The sequence below is a fragment of the Zootoca vivipara genome, chromosome 7, assembly GCF_963506605.1.
Source record: "Zootoca vivipara chromosome 7, rZooViv1.1, whole genome shotgun sequence".
NCBI lineage: Eukaryota > Metazoa > Chordata > Lepidosauria > Squamata > Lacertidae > Zootoca > Zootoca vivipara.
The window spans coordinates 23,708,443-23,731,072 of NC_083282.1; the positions used below are offsets into that span (position 1 = coordinate 23,708,443).

The 22,630-nt window shown below is 45.2% G+C and overlaps 1 protein-coding gene across 1 annotated transcript in view; it reads right to left on the bottom strand.

The window, feature by feature from the left end:
• Positions 1-5,687: 5,687 nt before the first annotated feature.
• BRDT (bromodomain testis associated) overlaps positions 5,688-22,630 on the bottom strand; it is a 36,011-nt gene continuing 19,068 nt past the window's right edge. Inside the window, exons 13-19 of the mRNA XM_060277457.1 lie at positions 20,698-20,863; positions 17,349-17,449; positions 16,303-16,447; positions 10,955-11,094; positions 9,332-9,537; positions 7,436-7,595; positions 5,688-6,501 (exon numbers count right to left, since the gene is read on the bottom strand). Of these exons, the coding sequence (XP_060133440.1) occupies positions 6,433-6,501; positions 7,436-7,595; positions 9,332-9,537; positions 10,955-11,094; positions 16,303-16,447; positions 17,349-17,449; positions 20,698-20,863 (987 nt within the window). The 3' untranslated portion in view covers positions 5,688-6,432. The remainder of the gene's footprint in view (positions 6,502-7,435; positions 7,596-9,331; positions 9,538-10,954; positions 11,095-16,302; positions 16,448-17,348; positions 17,450-20,697; positions 20,864-22,630) is intronic.

The window sequence follows — 22,630 nt, forward strand, 5'->3', positions numbered from 1 at the left end:
GCTTCGTGAGGGTTATTCGGCGGTGATCCGCAGGAGCCAACTCCTTGGGGCCAACTCTGCCCCTCCAATAAAATATTTGTGGGGCTCCAGCCCCCCACCCCCAGTTACACCCCCCGTTAATGGGCATTGCCACTCAAATGGTGTGCGTGCACTATGTCATGTGATCGATTATGTGGGGTGAGGTTTACCTGGTGTCCCCCCACCCCCAACATTTGATATTCAAGTCGACATCCCTGTTACTGTGTATCATCATCATATTAACAACAACAACAACAACAACAAGATTTATTGAGGGTGCGGCCGCACTTTAACTTCACTGTTGGCCTGGCCCAGCGAACCAATGCCTGAGTAAACAGGTATAGGGGGAGAGAAACTGTTTTTTTGGGTTCTTTTTTTGGGTGGGGGAGTTATATGTTTATGGAAGCCCAAAAACATTTTATTGAAATATTTTCCACCATTTCTGCAAGATATAGAGAGAGTTTTAAAACAGAATATACCAGTAAGAGAGCTTCCTGAGCTAGTGGATGTAGCGGCTTTTAGGACTCCTTTCCTCTAAAAAGCAAAGTGTCAAATGCAATTCGCCTCTCCCATTTAATGATCAGAACCATGGGCGTACCCAGGATCAAAACTAGGGGGGGGCAAGGGGAGGGGCCAAGGCACGGAAGGGGAGGAGCCACAAAGTGGGCGGGAACAGCGAACTCGCGCTCCGCCGGGCTGTGCCCCTCCCTAGCAGCAGGGCTGGTGGGCGGAGGCGGAGCCCAGCCCAGCGGAGCGCGAGTTCGGCGTTCCCGCCCACCGCGCCGCGCTCCCTGGTTCCCCGCTGCGCTTGGCCTTGCCTGAGGGCGCGCCGGGGAGCTGGAGGGAGGGTGCGGCGCGGTGCGGCGGGAATGGCGAACTCGCGCTCCGCCGGGCTGTGCTCCGCCTCTGCCCACCAGCCCTGCTTCTAGAGTAGGGCAGCTGCCCTAACTTGCCGCATGGTGGGTACGCCCTTGATCAGAACGACTCTTGTGGGACCATTGCATCAAACAATGGCTTCCAGTAGCTTAAGACGATATCATAGAGTTGGGAGGGACCCTGAGGATCCTTGAGTCCCAACTTCCTGTGATGCAGTAATACAGAGCTGTCCCAAATGGGAAATCGAACCTGCGACCTTGAGGTCATGAGCGCCATGCCCTATGGTACTGTATGTATCAAATCAAACAGCACGGGCAAAAGCAGGACTTTGCAGGCGCCACTGGTCAGCTTGATCAACCCTGCTCTGGACAGAGAAATGCACCATTCCTTGCTCTGCACCTGACTGCACAGAAGATGTCCTGGGTATGGAAGGTGGGGATAAAATGGGGAAGACTGGCAGTGCAAATTGGACTCAGGGGGCCAGAGGTTCGTTCTTTGCTGCTGCTATGTACCTTTGGCCCTCCCGTTGCTTATGTAGATTAAACAATAAAATCATCCATGACCATTGCCTATGCTCTGCCTCCTCAGTAATGCTCCCAAATGCCCCTTTCTGGAAACCACATGAGGCAAGAGGGCTGTTGTGCTCAGATCCTGCTTGAAGGTTTCCCATAGGCACCTGGCTGGCCACCGTGAGAACAGGATGCTGGACCATTGGCTTGTTACTGCTAGTTTGTGCCGGGAGCGTCTGTCTTACAATGAGGTCCCCGGCTTCACCCTTGGTGGGGTCTCTGAGTTGCATCCTTTTCTATTAAAGCACAAACTGGGCGAGTTGCATCTGGGCAGCAACTTTACCTGGAAGGTAAGATCAAAGCAAAACCAGAGAGAAGGGCGAGAGCAACAGGGATCTGGAGAGGGTGTGTGGCTGCCGCTCGACAATTGCTAGCTTTCCCCAACTGCAAACTTGGTTGCCATAGAGGAATGTCAGGGGTTGCCTAGCAACCACCATACTCATCCCCTCCTTCCAAATAGGCTTCCATTTGAAATAAGGAGAGCATCGTACAAAGAGGTGTGTGTGTGTGTGTGTGTGTGTGTTTTAAGCATGTTTTTAAGCAAAATAAACACCCTGTGAAAGGAAGAAACTAGAAGCACACTCCAAAAGTTACACTCGGCAAACCCCACCAGTCTACTACCCTTAGTATCGCAAGATAGTCATGAGAGCACTTGGACTAAAACGGTCAACCGAAAGTGTTTCCTTTTCTGGTTTATCACCACAATAGTTATTAACACTGGGCTTTGGTAAAGCAAATAATTTAATTAGACAGTGCCTATATATTGATATCGAGCAACAGAATAATTTGTCCACAATAAGGAATTTTTGTCCACAGTATGATTATTTTCCACCTAGTCATTTTGACACGTTGGCACCCTATTTGCAGAATTTAACCATTCCAAAATACAGACGTTCTTTCACTTAGGCAAGATATACTGCCTTCTGCTGTACTTGAGGGTCTATTTCAAAAAAATTCCGCTGGAAAAAGGCTTATGTCCATGTGGAGATGGCAGTATTGAGTCCGTAGCTCATGTGCTTCTAGCTTGAGCTCTCTATAAAGATTTGACGAGTGAGGTTATTACCCCTCTACAACTGTCCATGCCGGGTAGATCAACCATTGCTACAGTGTCCTTCCTTCTAGCAGATCAAGATAACCAGGTGACAACAAAAACTGCAACATTTTTAGCAGGGGCAACTAGAGTAAGATCTGTTATTCGACTGTTGATGTAAACCTCCAGAATGTATTTTGTATAGTTAAGTTTTTGTCTCTATCTTCAGTGCATTTCATTTCATTTCATTGCTATGGCTAGCGGCTGCTGCAAATAAAGATTCTTCTGGTTCTCATTATTCTTTGCAAACTGCACAGATAAACTGCACTTGCCTTCTTTTCCCGTGATCTGGAGACAATGTGACAGAAGGGAGATCAGTTGTTGCCAGTGAGGACCTGGAGGCTGGAATACGCTGTTGATGCTATGGAGTTGAGAACGTCAAAAGCATCTCTACTGGGGTCTGGTCCAGCATCGTATTCAGTGCAGCATCCTGTTCCTGCAGTGGTCAAACACTTTCCCCATGCGTTCCCCAACAACCGGTATTTAGCAGCATAACCCCCCTGATACCAGCGGTAATATATAGACATCGTGACCGATATCCTTATTCTTCATAAACCCTCTTTCATAGCAAGCCAGCTTGGTGACCATCTTGCAACAGCAAAGTCCTTAGCTTAACTATGAGCTGCCACCGTGCGAAGTAGTAGTTTATTGTTACAAAAGTCAGGTGGCTCCCCCTCTCTATGCCGAGCAGTGACAAGAGCCCTTGGGGTTCCAGGCACTTGCCCAAGGGCTTTGTTCCTTTATAGCACTGAGACATGGTGAAGGGTTTATACACCTTAAGTCTGCAAGGAGGGAGTCCAGATCTTACAGCATGGTTGTTTCAAGAGGGGCTTGTCCCCCACAGCCCTGGAGCAGTGCAGCCCTGGAGTCGAAGGCATCTTCCCCAGTCAGCTCTGCAGCCAGCCTGCTCAGATGGATCCCATCCCTTTCTTCCTCCTTCTCCTTCCCAGAATCCCTTGCTCCCTTTTCCTGTCACCTCAAACACCCTTCCAAACCCCTGTCTCTCTTCACACCTCTGGTAGGTGGGGAAGAACAGTTCTCTTGCATTGCCAATGGCCCTCACTGGCACTGCATTGTTGCTTAATGGCCCTAGCTTGGCCAGGTCTTATTCATTTTGCTTTTGCATAAGCCAGCCCAGGAATTCACCTGCAGCTTGTATTCTCCCTTCGTACCCCAAATAATCAAAATCTCAGCATTTATCAATTTATAGGATTTAGGGGGGGGGGTTCTCCCCAAATGTATAACACCCTATTGTCTGCTCCAAATCTTGCAACATTCAGCTTCCTTGCATAACCATGTTCTCCTAGCATTGTATGAGATAAAAGCTTCCCTCTGTCCACTTTCTATATGCCATGCATCATTTTATACAAAGCTGTCATGCTTTTCAACTTGGCTTTTCCCAGTCTCGAAAGCCACAAATGTTTTAACCTTTCCTCCTAGGGGAATTGATTGCTTTGGTTGCACTTTTCAGGTTTCCATCTCTAACCTTCAATCACAAGCATCAGCCTCAAGGAACCACATTGTGTGTCTTCACCAATTGGGCTATAAAAGCAGGTGTGAAGGGAATAACATGAAAGGAAGTGTGCGAGAGAGAGCAGTGCCCCCCCCAACCCTTTTGGGTTCTGGGGCACATTTAGAAAACAAAGGAACCTGGCTTGAGTGGCACAAAATACCAGATTCAGAACTGGAAAAATGGGCTGTGCTCGGAGCCCTTCCCAACACAGGCAAAATATGGATACAGCCTTGCAAAACAAATAAAAACAAACACCTGCCCCACAACAGCAAGCAAAAATATAAATAAATTCCCTCTAATAAAAAGTCAAAATAAAAAGAATGGAAGGGGTAGGGCAGGCATCCCCAAACTGCGGCCCTCCAGATGTTTTGGCCTACAACTCCCATGATCCCTAGCTAACAGGACCAGTGGTCGGGGAAGATGGGAATTGTAGTCCAAAACATCTGGAGGGCTGAAGTTTGGGGGTGCCTGGGGTAGGGTTACTTGCTGGGCACCCAAGACAGTGTCTGGTATTGCTGGAGACTCCAGTGATAGAGATAAACAAAACCCACGCCTTACCCAGCTCTGATACTGCCCAGAAGTGAGCTGGACTGGAGAAATATGATATGAGAAGAGGGTGGAGCACCTGGTCAGGTTTCACTCTCCTCCAACATGTGTAAAGGTAAAGGGACCCCTGATCATTAGGTCCAGTTGTGACCAAATCTGGGGTTGTTGCGCTCATCTCGCTTTATTGGCCGAGGGAGCCAGCGTACAGCTTCCAGGTCATGTGGCCAGCATCTCTAAGCCGCTTCTGGCAAACCAGAGCAGTGCACGGAAGCGCTGTTTACCTTCCCGCCGGAGTGGTACCTATTTATTTACTTGCACTTTGAGGTGCTTTCGAACTGCTAGATTGGCAGGGGCAGGGACCAAGCAAGGGGAGCTCACCCCGTAACGGAGATTAGAACCGCTGACCTTCTGATCGGCAAGCCCCAGGCTCTGTGGTTTAACCCACAGCGCCACCTAGTATTAAGAAGTAGACTAGACCCCATTCCCCACTTTATAGCCAAATAGACAAGAACATATTTAATAAAACATGTACATCTGGTTTGACTCTAAGCTAGAGAGGTTCCTTGATGTAGAATCATAGAAGATTTGGAAGGGACTTCAACAGTCACCCAACCCCCTGCAATTCAGGAATCCTGCCCACAGCCATTCCTAGGTGGGCTTAACCACCAACCTTCTTGTTAAAAGTCAGATGCACTGACCCTTTGCGCCACAGTAGTTTCCTGGGGTTATTATGGAAATGGAGGAGATTACCATTACATTATCCTCCTGGCTGTAGGTCCCTTGAACATCAGGGACCAGGCTTCCAGAACATCCCCGCACTTGTATGTCCATGAAGGTGGGGTCTTCCACCATAAACAGGAGACTGGAAATCTCCACTGTGAGCATGGTTGATCAATACGTATGGCCTCAGCCAACATGTTTAGGGCTGAGTTGTAGGTAACTGAAAAATCTAAACTTACAGGATGTAGTTCTATAGGTACTTTGGTTGGTAGTTGGGTGTTTTTTTTTATGGAACAATAAAATAGGTTAGAAACTACAAAATCCACTAAACCTCCGATTATGACAGCTTATTTTATTAACATATGAAAGGTGTAAAATATAAAGACATTTGAGCATCTAATACAAACGGTTGTAAGGTCTGCATTCAAAAGAAAATGGAAATTATCCCATCAATTACTTAGGAATAACAAAAATACTTGCATATTTACAAATTTTTACAAGGAAAATATACATTGAAGATTTATTTAGATTTTACTTTTCAAATGATGGGTAGGGAGAAATCCAAAATGCAAATCCTCAATACTACATGAGCTAAAAGGCATTTTAGCTTGCCACATCAAATAACATTTCAACTTAAATACATTTGCCAAATAAATCAAAGCTAAACAAAGTAGTTTAAATATCCATTAAAAAATAAATCAGTACAGATCCAAGGTGCTTTTAAATACCAAACTTGGACCCTGAAAGCAATGCCTGGCTTGTTGTGCATCATGCACATCAAATAAACATTTTGAAACAGGTTTAAAAGTCCAGAAATAATAGTATTTCAAAACTAAGGCTAGGCACTGAAAACTGCCTCTAAGGATTACAGCAAGCCTTTACATTCATAAGTTTTCAAGCTTTACAATTTTAATGGTAGCAAGTTTTATAAAAACTGAACTTATTACAGTAATATACTGGCTCTTCAAAAATGATTATCAAATGTTCGGATAGAATTATCACCCCCCAAAAATGTATTCCGGCAGTGAATGGAGTATTTTTCTGCAATCCAACAGTACTTCTAAAGAACTGTAATCAAAGTTACGCTGCCTTCCTTCCTCTCATTTCAGGGCTTCTTCAAACGTTGCCATAACGTCACTCTGAAAATTCATATCAATGGTGCCCACCATCTATTTTAAAACAAAAAGCAATTAAATGGGGGGATTATTTATGTTGCAATGGTGTAGGTCAGGCATCCCCAAACTGTGGCCCTCCAGATGTTTTGGCCTACAACTCCCATGATCCCTAGCTAACAGGACCAGTGGTCGGGGAAGATGGGAATCGTAGTCCAAAACATCTGGAGGGCCGAAGTTTGGGGGTGCCTGGTGTAGGTACTTAACCAGGAGTAAGGTAAAGGTAAAGGGACCCCTGACCATTAAGTCCAGTCGTGGACAATGCTGGGGTTGTGGCGCTCATCTCGCTTTACTGGCCGAGGGAGCCAACGTTTGTCCACAGACAGCTTCCGAGTCATGTGGCCAGCATGACTAAGCTGCTTCTGGCGAACCAGAGCAGCACACGGAAACATTGTTTAACTTCCCGCTGTAAAAAGGTAAAGGGACCCCTGACCATTAGGTCCAGTCGTGACCGACTCTGGGGTTGCGCGTAGCGGTACCTATTTATCTATTTGCACTTTGACGTGCTTTCGAACTGCTAGGTGGGCAGGAGCTGGGACCGAGCAACGGGAGCTCACCCCGTCGGGGTATTTGAACCACCGACCTTCTGATCGGGAAGCCCTAGGCTAAGTGGTGTAGACCACAGCGCCACCCACATCCCAACCAGGAGTAAGGCTCACATAATTCAGCAGAATTTAATTTTGAGTAAACGTGCACAGATTATGGATTCAGCTTTCAATAGGCAGCAACCCCTGACAATCTTTAATGTGCCATGTCATCAAAGCAGTCAGGGATACCCAACCTCTATTGCTAAGCTGGCTCTTCAGATGGGTTTAAGCCAATAAAGTCCCATTGATTTAGTTAGGAATAAGCTATTAGAGCAGATCCTTAGCTGTTGCAGTTTGTTATGTGACCGACACTGTTAAAGCTGATTTATGCACCAATTACTTACCGCTTCTCTCCACCTACGCTCTTGTTCCATTTTTCTTGCCAAGTTACGGTCTACAAGAAGACTTTGTGTCGGGCATAGCTGCTCTTTTGTGGGTGCCGCTTTTGAAGGGGAACAGCTCGCTTTTGCTGCACTAGGTTTCAAATCTGTTTTCCCATTGTTTCTATATAGGGGGAAAAAACACACACCCATTGCTTATGGATTCAAAGATGCAGACCTCACATTTGAAGGAATAAACGTAACCAACAATCTGCAAGGATTTTGCATGTCAATTCCTAAACAGTGTACTCAGGGGCAGAGGAAGGGGGGCAGTGGGGGCGGTCCCCGACCCATGTGTCACCAGTGAGGGAGGTGACAAAATGCTGGGCACTTACCGCGGGACCTGCAGTGCGCCCGAGCCACGCGTCTCTCCTGGGAGTGACGCGGTGGCTTGGGTGCCTGCAGGCTCTGTGCTGCCCCAAACAGTCTGCCCGCCGCCTCTCCCTCAGCTGTGGGGGGATGAGTGGGAGGAGGCAAGCAGACTCCTCAGAGGCCCCGTGGAGCGTCCTGCCCTGGCTCGCCCCACCCCTGGGCGCAGGGCACATGCGCCGCCCCAGGCACCCGATCGGCTTGCTCCGCTGCAAGGAGGGGTAAAGTATACTGCAAAAAATGCCCTTACCTTCCATGTCCCGGACTGCAGAATCCGGGACTGGCAGCCGTGTGACACCGGAAGTTGCGTCGACGTAACTTCCGGCGTCGCTTTGCCCTTCTATGGGCACCAAAAATGGCCGCCATCTGCTTCAAAAGTCGCTTGTACGCATGTCAGGAAGTGCGTCGACCCAACTTCCGGTGTCACTCCGCCCATCTATGGGCACCAAAAATGGCCACCGCCGACACCGGAAGTCGCGCCTATGCACTTCCAGACATGCGTAGATGCGACTTTTGAAGCCGGTGGTGGCCATTTTTGGTGCCCATAGAAGGGCAAATCGGAAAGAAAAAAATGGCCACCGGCAGGAGAAAATAACGGAGAAAAATGGGAGATGAAGCAATACGGGGGACCACCGGGAAAAGGTAAGTAAAATCGGGGGTTTCCCGGAGAAAACGGGGTACTTGGCAGCTATGAAAAACGCCATATTAGATGTATCCCACCATTCTGCTGATGGAAGCAGAGAGGTGCCATGCAGCACTGATTCCCCACCCCCGCTATCCAGCACCTGCAAAAATATAGGCAGTGGCACCCCAAGAGGTGGGGTAATAATGATGTACTTGGATTCCCCAACTGACTACAATGCAAAAATAAATAAAAAATTTTTTAAAAAAATCTCTGAACTGTTGCCCTTGTCCAAAAAAAAAAAAAAGCCTCTCTGTTACGTCTCTAATCACACATCAACTTTGTTGGGCAAAGTGGAAACAATAAGCTTGTTTGCGCTGGCCAAGAAAGCACACAAGCGTGGCTTAAGATGTGCACTTAATTTTAAACCAGAAAAAGTCAGTACCAAAAGTTTGGGCAACATTGATCTTGTAGTGAGTTTTTTCCAGTTATGTCTGCAAATGGATATACCCGTAGACAGTTTGGAAAAGTCATAATTCTAATTTTTACTTTATGCTTGCTAGCAAAGAGGCAGCTACAGAGTTACCAACAAGCTCAAATACTCATCTCTGCCAACAGTCAGTCCGCATTGATGAAGTATAAACACGGGCATATGCAAACATCAGAGTAACCTTGAAAATAATACTCAATAGACCGTGCTGCTATTTTACCAACATGGTGACTAGCTATCGCCTTTAATTATTTCCCCTCAAATAGGAATCAGTTCCACATTGCCACAAAACAACCCAGTTGGAAACCACTCAGTATGAGCGTAGTTAAATGGACATGTGAAATACAGCCTTTCACTTTAATTATATGGAATTACAAACCTCTCTTTTTCCTGAGGGAGGCTTCTCAGTTTCCTCTCAGCTTGCTCCAATTGCCTTTTGCGGTCCTTGGCCCACTCACTTTCTTCTTTTTCTAGTGCTGCTTTTTGGAACTGTCTGAAGCTTTCATTGGAGGATTTGATTGGGACCGGCACAGGCATCATTTTGCCTAAACTTGTCCAGGAATCCGCATGCTTGACTTTGATGTCCTGAAATTAAACAGAAGAGCGTTTCTCAGCTCTAAACACAAGCAAGTTCAGAGTTTTCCACCTCTGGCAGGACCGCAAAAGCAAAATAGCAGGCAGAGAGGATTGGGTGGTGGTGGTGGTTGCAATCATGATACCTTAAGAAACTCATCAGCATTTGGTTTAGGACTGAACTGTAGCCCCATTCAGGTGTTATAACCTACTGTACAATTAAAATCACGAGAGAGAGAGAGCAGGAAGAGGCATGCTAACTTGTCACTTGGAGACAAACATAGTGGGAAACCTGCTGGACTCATGCAAGCTCCCTGAACAATTTAGACCCCTACAACACGGCTGGGGAACATGTGGCCATCCAGATGTTGCTAATGGCAACTCCTACCAGCCCCAGACAACGTGCTGAATGGAGAGATCCGATAGGAACATCTGGAGGCCGACATGTTCCCCAGCCCTACTCTGGATGATGAAGATTGTGAACTGCATGCGGTCTAAACAAGCAGGAAGAAACAACTGACTGCATAAATTATCACTCCAATTCATGGAGGCCAGATGGGGAATGGTGTACTGGAATGATAAATGGAGCTAGCTCACTAGCCACCACTCTCCCCAGGAGCAAAAATTAACCACGTGGCGATTCATATCTTATGGAATCTTTGGATGGGAAGCAATTACCGTAGATGCCTATACTGCTAGTATTACAGGAAGCTTCTAATTAAAGTTGCAGGGGACCTCTGATGAGTGGGATTTGCTTCCTAGCAAAATGTCACTTAGAACCACTGTTTTAATTCCATTCCATTCCCAGCTGATTGTGTCAAAGCAACGTCTCAGCAGGCTCAAAACCCCTAGTGTCAAAGCAACCTTTGACTCACGCAAAAGCTGTTTTTGACCGGGGAGGCAAGAATTCTCTGCAGATCACATGAAAATTATGTAACGCTTTGGACAAGATATATTTTGACAGCTGTCCAATGAATGGTGGCTGTGGAATCCACTAATCGCAGGATCCCTTTGCCATATCCTGCTGTTTGGCTAAATACCCATCTCGGGTTGAATATTTAGCCAGTGGGTTTTCTTTCTTTGGGGGGGGGAGGGGAAATTGCTATTAGAGATCCATTCCAAGGGACATGTTTATTGGATGTCCTCTTGGAGATATCAAAAAGCAGATCAAATTGCTTTGTCAACTATTAGCAGGGGCATTGGGTGGTGTGACTGAGTTAGCCATGCACTCAAGATTGCTGGCATGCCCACTGGATATCTTCCTTTGGAGTAGGTGCTTTTATGGGATAGTCACTAGAAGCCCATTCAAAGCATGAGGACAAAGGTGCCGTTCTCACCCCCAGCTATCTACATAGGCCGACTTCCATTGGCAGCACAAATTGGCCTCTGCCTTTTGTCATTACCATCTTACAAGGCAGCAAATTGTTACCTTCGCTAGAGGAATCTGAGATTTAGCATCTCTCCTTTTTCTGCCCTCGCTGTTATCGGAGCAGCTGGCTGGAGCAGCGGCATGTGCAGAATCAGTCATACGTTGCCCACACGGACCATCTGGAGAGCCCGTCTTCAATTCTGGAATGTAAACAGAAGCTGTGAGTGACAAGGCAGCGAGTTTCAAGGGGGAGGAGGACACCTCCGCCAAATCTCTTGCCGTTAGAGGAGAAAATAAAGCCGGGCGCTTCTAACTTCGCTTCTATCCACTTGAATCACAGGCTATGTTTCCACTCCTCAGCCTTGAAACGGTTTTATTTGTCCCTTGTTTACTTTGCACAATTTCCAAGTAAGCAGAAGGGCAAGAACTCCCCGTGCGGCTGCAGCTGTCTATTTTCGGATGCCTGCTCGAGTGTGTGTAGAAGATGCACATTCCCCGTTACCCGTTTCCTTCCTCCCTTCCATCCTAACAGGGACCATTTTGCCTCCCTGCGATGCGCTTTCTCAGGTTCCCCAGGGGAGAAGAGCCTGTTACTAAGGAACCTTGCATTTGGAATAAAGCTCCCCAGGCAGCCGGCTTCCACTTTCTCCAAACAAATAGGTCAGTCCCAAAAAACCTACGAATGGCATAAAGCTCACAATTCACTTTCGACCCCATTATACACACGCAAGAGTCTCTACACTGCCAATGGAAAGTCCTCAAGAAAAGAAGATGCAGGCTCACGTTAAACATTCTCGGAAAGTTATATTCCTCCTTGTTCCTCAAAGTTTTCAGAGCAACCATTTGATAAATTAAGGCAGAGGTTTTCAACCAGTGTGCCTTGAATGATGGTCATGGGTACTGCGGTCAACACTGGCCTCTGTCCCTCTTTCCTTCCCTCCCTCTGATGCCCTCTTGCATCTCTGCCTCCCAAAGGCTGTTTGTTGCAAGGGCCTTAAGCTACAAGCTCCGCAAGCGTATGGTGTCTCTGGCACTGCCCAGAGGAATCCCAGTGAGAGGGGAGAGAGGAGGCTCCACAAGGGAGCGTGTTTGAAACAGAGTGAGAGACTGCCTGCTCTGCAGGCAAGGGGTGACCTAACTGGGCTCCTGAGCCCCCCAGGGGTGCCGAGGAAAGAATGGAGCTGGTCAAGGGAGCCATGGACTCAAAAAGTTTGAAAACCTCTGAATTAAGGTGTAGTTCAGGGCTGGAGTTACTACAGGACTCTAAGCAAAACATTACACGGCCCTGTTCTCTCCCCATAACCAACATCTGCAATACATGATGGTTGTTAGAACCATTTGCGCATGGTTACGGCCTCCTTCCCGGAGACCCATTGGTGCAGGGCTGCAGCCATAGGCGGGTTTCACACTGGTCAAAATCAAGAGGCGTCAGGAAAATAAGACTTCTCTCAACGTATGCCAAAAACTAAATTCCGTGTTATGTTGATGGATGTGAGTTACTGGCTCCCATAGGTAAAAGGGAGACAGTGTGGTGTAGTGGTTAAGAGCGGTAGACTCGTAATCTGGGGAACCGGGTTCGTGTCTCCGCTCCTCCACATGCAGCTGCTGGGTGACCTTGGGCTAGTCACACTTCTCTGAAGTCTCTCAGCCCCACTCACCTCACAGAGTGTTTGTTGTGGGGGAGGAAGGGAAAGGAGATTGTTAGCCGCTTTGAGACTCCTTCGGGTAGTGATAAAGCGGGATATCAAATCCAAACTCTTCTTCAAATGGCCAAGAACTGAACTGGGCGATGAGAACAGTTGACAAAATATTGGCAGTAGAAAAATTCACTAAGGGCTTATCTCCACATGTACATTTCCTCTGGTTTTTCAAGGCACAGTCCACACATAAAGAGTCCATGTCCGAGCATGTTGTTGTTGTTGTTGTTGTTGTTGTTGTTGTTGTTGTTGTATTTCTTTGCCTTGGAGCTTTTCCCTCAAAAAGATAGCTATTTGTTTTAAATTATGTTTTTATTAAAGTTTTTGTGTGTGTTATAAAAACAAGGAAGGAAGGAAGGAAGGAAGGAATGAAAAGTACTGATCTATTCCTCCCCCCCCCCCCGCTGCAACAGCATACAAATTAAATATGGATAACTTGACCCAACAACACCCCCCCTCATGCATACAAACAAACCACTCTGCCAACAGCCGAACTGCAACCAGTCAAGCTCTGAATCCTCCAATCTCTCACAATGCCAATACAAATAAATAACTATATAAATAAAGGACCTGCCGACGTGACACTGACACAAAAACCTTGCAAAAACCGGCCCTTTAAAGCTCAATCAAAGCCAATGGCAACCAGGGGAAAACTCTAATTTACATCTGCTCTGGGGCAAAAACAACGACGACGACGACGACGCTTGGACACAGAGTATTTAAGGGCAGGCCTGTGCACAGGTACCTGGAAACAGCAAGGGGAAAGGTAAATATGGATAAGCCCTAACAGATTCAATTTCGCTTCTCTTCTAGTACACTTTAACTCAGTGGTGTTGGACATGTTGAAGAAATTATTATATGGGAAGCAAGAGGATTGGTAGATAGGCTTTTGAGCGCTGTTGGAAGCTTTTGTTTTAAGATTTAAAATGCGAAAAATGTTGGGTAAGAGAGGGCTCTATCAAAGACGAGTAAGTCACTACACAAAATCCCAGAGCAGATTCAGGGAGGCGGCATTAGCTTGTTCAATGGCTTCATTGGAAACAAACCATCAAATACAGAGGGCATACATAACTTGAGAGCAAAAAAAAATCTCACCGTGATAACCATTTAAAGCATTTATTTAAGACTTTGTTATAAAACAGGGTGAGCTGAATCACATTATGTTTTCCTCAGTTCCTCTTGAGTCTCCTGAAAAATGCTACCTGTAAGGAGGAAGCTGTGAACAAGGTACACGGCACGAAAAGATGCCCAACTTAGTCACACTTGCACCTCTCATTGTGCAAAAGTTTGCAACTTTTATGTGTCAGTGAGTGATGTCAGCTGCTGCAAATATATAATCAGATCGTATTGTGATCTCTTTTCACTTTTTCCAGAGAACAGCTTCCCCTAGGATATGGTACTAAACCAGGGAAGTAAAGTATATATATATAAAACCCCACCAGCCATACAAGATTCTGCTGTCATTGATTCTGACCTGCATTGACCCTAAGAGAGCAGATCCGGTATCTGTACAAACCCCCATGAGGATTGCAAGCATCAGGCATGATGAGAGAGCATGGCCAACAGAACCCCATGACGACATGGCCCCATCATCTCTCTTGAACAGAAATCCAACATCTAGCTTCCAAGCAGAGGTCCTTAAGCTTACTTTCGATCCAACATAGCAGGAGCAGACTATTTGGACCACCTTGAGTAAGGCTATATATAAATTAACTTATTTTGAAAAAGGGGGGGAAATGTCTGGTGTAAACATTAATTTTCCTCTATTTATTCCGCAATCACATACAATTGCTGATTATAGAAGGAGGAGGAGGAGGAGGAGGAGGAGGAGGAGGAGGAGGAGGAGAAAAGGAAGGAGAGAAGGAAATGTAAACACAATCGCTCAGAAATCAGAAATAGTGAACATGAAACTGAAGTTCAAGTTAAAATTTACAAGACACTCGCACAGATGTAGATGTTTAATCTCATTGCCTGAAGCAAGAGCCTGAAGAGCACACTTCGTTGCAGGAAACAGCTCTGGGATATAAATTTGGCAAATTTAACAAATCCGTTCAAGTTAATTGGAAGTGCAAAGATTCAGCTTGCACCACTCGGAATTTATTTGGCACTCCGGCACAACCAACCAGCTTCTCCCCCAAATAAGGGGTTTTTTATGAGAAGGAAGGAGATGGGGAAATGTACTGGGAAGCATGGGGTTAACAAGCACTTGATGCAAGGTCATCTAACCTTCCCACAAACGGATCAGAATGAAAGTTCAACAAGCAAGTTGTCTGGAAATGACTCTAGATATGTGTGACCCGAGAAGAGATACCAGCAAATGCTGCTCGTAGGTATTCCAAACAGCAAACTTTCACTGTTACAACAGCCCTTTTTGAAAACTTGGAACTGGAACGTTAATTGTTCTTTAATTCAAAGCGTACCAGTAATCTTAAGATCATTATAGATCAAGTGGACTATATAGTCCACAAAGACTTAATGCCATGATAAGTTTGTTAGTCTTTAAGGTGCCACAAGATGCTGCTGTTTTTGCTGAGGGAGACTAACATGGCTCTGGGAACAGCATAGATACATGCAGTTAGTAATCTATTCAGAAAGGGAATTAAATACTTCCATTTAAATTTCAGGAGAAGTAAAGAATGTTTCGACAAGGGCTAACAATATGTTGCACATCCTTTAGGATGCCACTGAATTTTGTCTAGAGAGAAATCCCCAGACAAAAATTGGAGCTTCTTGCTGGAGTGAAATATTCGAGGAACTAAGGGCTTATCTGAACTTCTGCTTCTCCTGTGCCTAGAAAACACAGAGCAGAAAGGCTTCCCACTTGTCCTGTACTTTCTAGGCATGAGTTTGAGAGGTCTTCCATTTGCCCCACAGCTTTCCCCGGGAAAACTTACTCTCTAGCACAGAACCAGAGCAAATGTCAATCTGCAGAAAAAAACCAATTGGTTTTTTGTTCCGATTCAGTGGTAAACATCGGTTCTTACTGGCAGGAAAAGCTTGTGTGGATGAGCCTTAAGGGAAGTTGTTGCTTTTGTGGTTACTTTTTCTCGTGCAATTCCTCAAGCAGGGCTTCCTGTTCTCAAAATAAGTCATTACAGTGTATTGAACAGATAGTCCTGGTTACCCACTGCATCTTTGTACACACAACCAACATGAACAACTGAATGTTGTTGTTACATGGCAATATCCATGGAACGTTTCAGACAACATTAGAATGGTGTGTATATCGCGAAGTCTGAATATTTTACAATGAAATCCATAGAATTTCCACTCCGCTGAATTTTACGTTACAGAAGTTACCTGCAATGCACTTCATTGCATTGAATCGCCCAGAATTTCTTACTACTGTACTGTACTTTGGAAATTGAAAGATTAGTTAATATCAGCAATCGGATTAAATAGCAATCAGATTAAATCCACACGGTGATCACTTGCTTTTAGGACATATTTTCATGCAGTCGGCCTCTTTGCATAATCCACATCTCTCTGAAACAGCGGCAAAACTGTTTCAAGCAGATCTGGGTGACAGCCTGCATCGCCCTTTAAATAGTCCACTGACATATGGCAAGTCCCACAAGGCCATCTGTTTATCCAATCGCCAGTGTGGAGCATCCTTTTGTACCACTTTATTTGGACTGGGAGCACCCGCAAACATTTATTCTGAAGTCTACGTCCCAGTCACGATTGTATTTGCTTGACCAGAATACATACTTTGTTCCTGATTAATCGGTTTCGAGTCGGCAGTTCCCAAAGAGGCTTGCGTATGGAGAGCAGATGGCTGCGTCTGATGCAGTGATGTCTTCCCGCTTTCTTTGCTACTGCCCGGCAGGCTATTCGAAGAAGAAGAACAAGATACCTGCAGGGAGATTCAAGGTGTTTTAGAGAAATATTTCATGAGAGGTGTCAGTCAAACATCTCCCTGATCCCACGAGGATTATGTTATCTTGGAGATAAAGGACAGCATGTGCCATTTTGATTCCCCCTGCTTCTCACACGATGTGCATTTCCCCTTCAGTACTGGAAAACCGCCATCTTTGTGGAGGAAAAAGATCAAAAAGGCTGAAGCGGCTGAAGCGGCTACAAGGCTCTCCATAAAGCTATTTCTGCAAAGACCAGGTCTTTAATTTTCAGTGGCTTCTTCTCCCCAAAAATCTCTTTGGGAGACCTCGAATTCTCTAAACAAAAAAAAAATTAACCAAATTTATTAGATCCCAATACTTTCCCTTAGCTATTCCAAATTTAACAACTGCATACAGTTGTACCTTGGAAGTTGAACGGAATCAGTTCTGGAAGTCCGTTTGACTTCCAAAACATTCTGAAACAAAGGTGCAGCTTCCGATTGGATGCAGGAAGCTTCTGCAGCCAATCGGAAGCTGTGGAAGCCCCATCAGGTGTTCAGGTTCCAAAGAATGTTCGCAAACCGGAACACTCACTTCCAGGTTTGTGGCATCCGAGAGCCAAAACATTAGAGCCGCAAGGCATTTGGGATCCAAGGTACAACAGTATATTGAATACCAGGTGGAATTAGACCCCTTGGGTTGGGTCCAAAAGTTCCCTCCTCCCATCAAAAGAAGCTCCTTCTGTTGAAGGAAGGGAGCCTTCGGATCCAATATATTGCCAACTGTGTCAACAAGGGACAAAAAAAAAACTTTAAAAATAACGTTCTGTGAAGGCAAACCACCAGAAGTATCAAATTATTAGGCCTTTTTTAAAAAGTCAAATGCAATTTTAAAAACAATTTTATCAACGATATTCACCTTTGAGTGCATGTGGGGAGACTGGATAATGGAGGGGTTGACTGCCATTGGCAATAAGCTGCTTTGAGTGGCTTGCAGTGGAGAAACAACAGCTATTATACCTGCAAAAAGCAGAGGAGGGAAGATAAAAACAGAATGCCATTGCCTCGGAGTACATCACCCAATTAATGAAGCCATGTGCGAACAATCCAAGTTGAACAAACGTAAGGGTTCAAGCAATCAGAGGAGGAAAAGCATGTACACACTTAAATAATTTCAGTATGGATCCCACTGGGGATGGCTCTATACTCTAAAAATGAACTTCGTAGGGTGATGCCCGTGGACCAGTCTACAGTTTGGCTCATGCCTTTTGTTCCTGGTTAGTATTACAGGGACGCGGGTGGAGCTATGGTCTAAACCACTGAGCCTCTTGGGCTTGCCAATCATAAGGTTGACGGTTCAAATCCCCGCGACAGGGTGAGCTCCCGTTGCTCTGTCATAGCTCCTGCCAACCTACCAGTTCGAAAGCATGCCAGTGCAAGTAGATAAATAGGTACCACTGCGACAGGAAGGTAAACGGTGTTTCCGTGCGCTCTGGCTTCCGTCACGGTGTCTCTTTGCACCAGAAGTGGTTTAGTCCTGCTGGTCACATGACCTGAAAAGCTGTCTGTGGACAAACACCAGCTCCCTTGGCCTGAAAGCAAGATGAGCGCAGCATCCCATAGCTGCCTTTGACTGGACTTAACCATCCAGGGGGTCCTTTACCTTTACATTTTTACCTTAGTATTCCTTCACTTAGCAAGGTATATATCACTTATTCAAAAACATCTCTTATCAATTTATATTAGGTAGGGTTGCTTTTTGGGGGGAGTGGGGACGAAGTTGCTAATTTATTTATTTTTTGACGTTTTGCCAGTTTGAGCTTTTTTAAAGGATATTCACCATAATCTACACTTCAGACATGGGTTGCCATACGTCCAGATTTCCCCAGACGAATTGCAGCCAATTTTGCCTGGACACTGTTTCCAGCGGCCGAATCCTGGCTGTGTCTGGGAAATTCCAGAAGCATGGCAACTCTAGATAATGTAAGATATAAAAATATTGGGGGTGGGTGGGGTAAGAATAGCCATTTTAAAAGCAAATAATATATAACACCACTATATATGAAGTAGGTTTGCCAAAACAAAACAGATTTAATAGGCAAAAAAAATAAAATAAAGACAACTAATAAAGCTAATTTTAAAAGGCAGGGAGTTTGAGAGGTGCTAAAATACGGAAGTCTTGCAAGAGCTGAACAAACATGAGGTGCCACTTGGAAAAGTGCCAGTTCCACAAATCGAAATGGTCAAATGGACACATTTGGGGTAAGATGATCCTTTAAGTCAGGGGTGTCAAACTCAAATTCATCGGGGGCCACATCAGCAGTTTGGTCACCCTCAAAGGGCCGGTTGTATCTGTAGGACTATGTGTCCACTCTTTATTATCATAAATTATTGTCACTGCATTCAATTATTACTGTTTTTTGTAATAATGTAAGTAATAACTAGCTCTGAAAGCAGAAACATAGTCAGAATAATGGCAAGTAGATATTCAAATGTACAATTATTGTACAATTTATTGAAAAATGATTTTTGGTAACTGCACTGGGTGGTGGAGGCTCGCTAGTGTTTCATGCAGGACCTTTGCAGAGCTACTACCGGTAGTACCTGGAGATGCTGGGGTCCTTCTGCATGCAGGACAGATGTTCTGCCAGTGAGCCACCACCCTTCACCAAAGGGACTGGCTGAGGTTGACTCACAGGAGCTGCTCTCCTGGTTCCAGGGTTTAAGGGCCAGAAGTATAAAGCAGCATTCTATGTTTCTGAGGAGAGGGAGAGGGAGAGGGAGGGAGAGGGGAGGGGAGGAAGGAAGGAAGGAAGGAAGGAAGAAAAGAGGGAGTGGGAGGGAGAGAGGAAGGAAGGAAGGAAGGAAAGAGGGGAGAGAAAGAAGAGTAGGAAATAAGGAAGAGAATAAAGAAGGAAAGAAAAAGAAAGAAAGAGGGAGAGAAGACGGAAAGGGAGAAAGAAGGAAGGAAGTAGAGGGAAAGAAAGAATAAGAATGAGGGAGAGGAAGAAAGTTGGGAAGGATGGAAGGAAGGAAGGAAGGAAGTAAGGAAGAAAGAAAGAAAGAAAGAAAGAAAGAAAGAAAGAAAGAAAGAAAGAAAGAAAGAAAAGAGGGAGCAGGAGGGAGAGAGGAAGGAAAGAGGTGAGAGAAATAAGAGTAGGAAAGAAGGAATAAAGAAGGAAAGAAAAAGAAAGAGGGAGAGAAGACAGAGATAAGGAAGGAAGGAAGGCGAGGGAAAGAAAGAATAAGAACGAGAGAGAGGAAGGAAGAAAGGGAAGGGGGGTCGCCGCCTTGATTCAGCGCCAGAAAAGAGCGCGAAGGGACCCAGGGGGGAAAAGCATTTCCCCGGCCCCAGCTGTTTGTCGGCACTTTGTTGGCGCGGCACTTCAGCAGCAAAGTCCCACTGCTGGGTCCCGCTGGCTGGGGCGCTCGGCGGGCCACATGACGAGGTCTGGCGGGCCGGATTTGGCCCCCGGGCCTTGTGTTTGACACCCGTGCTTTAAGTAAACTGGCCCCAAGCGCTTAAGAGTATTGCCATACATGACAATAGGAACACCTTAAATTTAACCCCGGTCGGAATTGTCAGCCAGCGCAGATCTTTGCCAGGGCCGCAGCCTCCCACCACAAATGGCGAACAGTTTTTCTTTGAGCATGTATACAGCCATGGGCAACAATTAAAACTGATCTCCTCTACATTTTAAGGATTATGTCCAATCCATGCAGCCTGGACTGAAACTTATGGGATTGTGAAGAGGGGACTGACTGCTTGTTGGGTGATGTAGATTTGCCATCTGATTACTGTCAATGGGCCTGTCACTCTAGCCAATTCTAGATAGAAATTCAGGCTTTGACACAAAACAAATCTTAAGTTTTCCTTAACGGCAGCTGATGCTTCTTCTGAAGTTACGTGGCGTGCCCTGTTTAAACTTGTATTACCAGAACACACAACATGTTTTTTATACTGTAAGTAGGTTCTGAGCTGGCAACTGATGCTTTTACTGAAATCCATGCTTCTGCTTCTAACCCACTTGTAGATAAAGCAAATATTGCAAATAAATAAATGCCATGTCTCCCTCACTTTCTCACCCAAAAGGAAACAAAACCCAGGGTACCGCTCATCACAAGGGAACAGGGACCACTTAAAAGCTATGTGCATATGTCAATCGTCCTCCCCGAGTACATGTTTGTGCAGAAAGCCAAGTCACGGCCCTACGAAAGTCCCCGGGGAGCGTCTTTTGTGAATCACCCCATTTTCCAAGAAGATCTACCTGGAGGAGAGACGATGCTTTGTTCTCGTGGTTTCAGAGGGGTATGCTGCAGCGGCTGGTGAGCGATCCTCATTTCTGTGGATCTTTGAAACTGCATGCTAGGGGGCGAAGTGTTCCGTATTTGGGGGACAATAGCGCAGGACATCCTTGGATAAAGCAGAGGCATCTAGGGAAGAATTCAGCAGGGCTACTCATATCATCTTACTCACTGAACGAGTCCTGTACAGGCTCCTCCCCATTTGCACGTGATTGACACACGCCCACCGTTTATCACCACAACAGCTACTCACTTTGGGTTTTAGTAAAGCAATCAGCCTAATTTGTCAGTGCCTAAATGATATCGAGCGTCAGAACAACTTGGCCTCAATAAGGAAATTTTGCCCATGATGTGACCATTTTCCACCTTCCCATTTGGGCTCTCTGGCTGCTCCTAACTACCGTGTTTCTCCAAAAATAAGACACCATCTTATATTTATTTTTCCTCAAAAAAACACACGGTGGCTTATTTTCAGGGGATGTCTTTTTAAAATTATTATTAAGTATGATACAGTTTAACCTACAAGGTTAAACTGTCTATCACTATGGCTTATTTTCGGGGTATGGCTTATTTTTTGGAGAAACACGGTATCTGCATAGCCTAGCAATTCTAAAATATAGACACGCTTTTACTCTCGCAAGATGGAATGTATTGCCCTGGGCTGTACTTGAGGGACGATTCCAACAGATTCCATATGAAAAACGCTTATGTCCCTGTGGACAAGTTACTTTAGAGCCGGTCTAATGTAAATACTGTCTGTTTAAGAGAAACAGGTGTCTGTGTTTCTGTTAATTGCTCACAGGCGTGGGCTCTGCTTCTTGTATGGAAGGCTCTGCCAGAAAGCCTTCTGTATCTCTTAGTTAGATCATTCAGTTTGATTCATCTCTAAGTAGATCACTCTCTCAGTTGTTCTGAGACTCCTTAGTTGATTCTTACCGGTAGTATGAGAGTTGCTTAGTTATAATGCTAGTTTGCTGTTAATTCTTGGGTAGTTTAATGGGAGTTATGCGGGAGTTTGTGGGAAGTTTGGAATGGGTTGAAGGTTGGAATTTTGCTAAGAGAGAAAGCATTTATCTTTAGTTTAAAGTCTCTTTAGAGTCAGTTTGTTTTTCAGTTAAAGAAACCCAACCGTTTGTTTTTTCATCTGCATACTTTTACAAGTCTGCAGCTAGTAAGGGGTTTCATATAAGGGAGATAATTCCCTACGCTCTTGGTGGTGTTTTCTTAGCCAGGTCAACTTCTGACTGCGTATGCTCTGCGTGAAGCGTACTTTAAAGGGCCGCTGTAAAACTGGGATATATGATTTAGGTTAAGCAGGTTTCAATATCCAGTTACCTCCAATATTATTCTTATCATATATATATATATATTATCCAATATATTTGGCTACTGATTCAAAAGCCTAAAATGTATTTTATATAATTGAATTTTTATTTCTATTCTTTGCGCATCGTATTGTTGTTTTATTCCTATGGCTGATGGCCGATGCAAATAAAAATCCATTCATTCGTTTCGGTGCCTGAAAGGGGAGGGGCGGCAGGGGCTGGCCCAGGCGGTGCTGCGTAAATGGGGAGTTGCCTGCATTGCAAAATGTTGCCAGCACATCACAAATGAGGTTCCATCTGTAGGAGAAGCGCATTATGCATCTGTGATAGAGGGAGCCTTTCCAGGAGCGATGCCCCAGATTTGGAAAGCCCTGCTGAAAAAACTTTTTTGTGTGTTGGCTTAAAGACTTTTACTTGCTGAGGCTTTTTATATTCATGGTTTCAGTCTTTTTATATTTTTGGTTTTAGCCCCAATTATTTTTTTTATCGATTATTTCGAATTTTATTATGCCATTTTGATCTTGTCTTGTTTTAATTTTATAGTCAATATGCAATTTTTATTTTTTACATA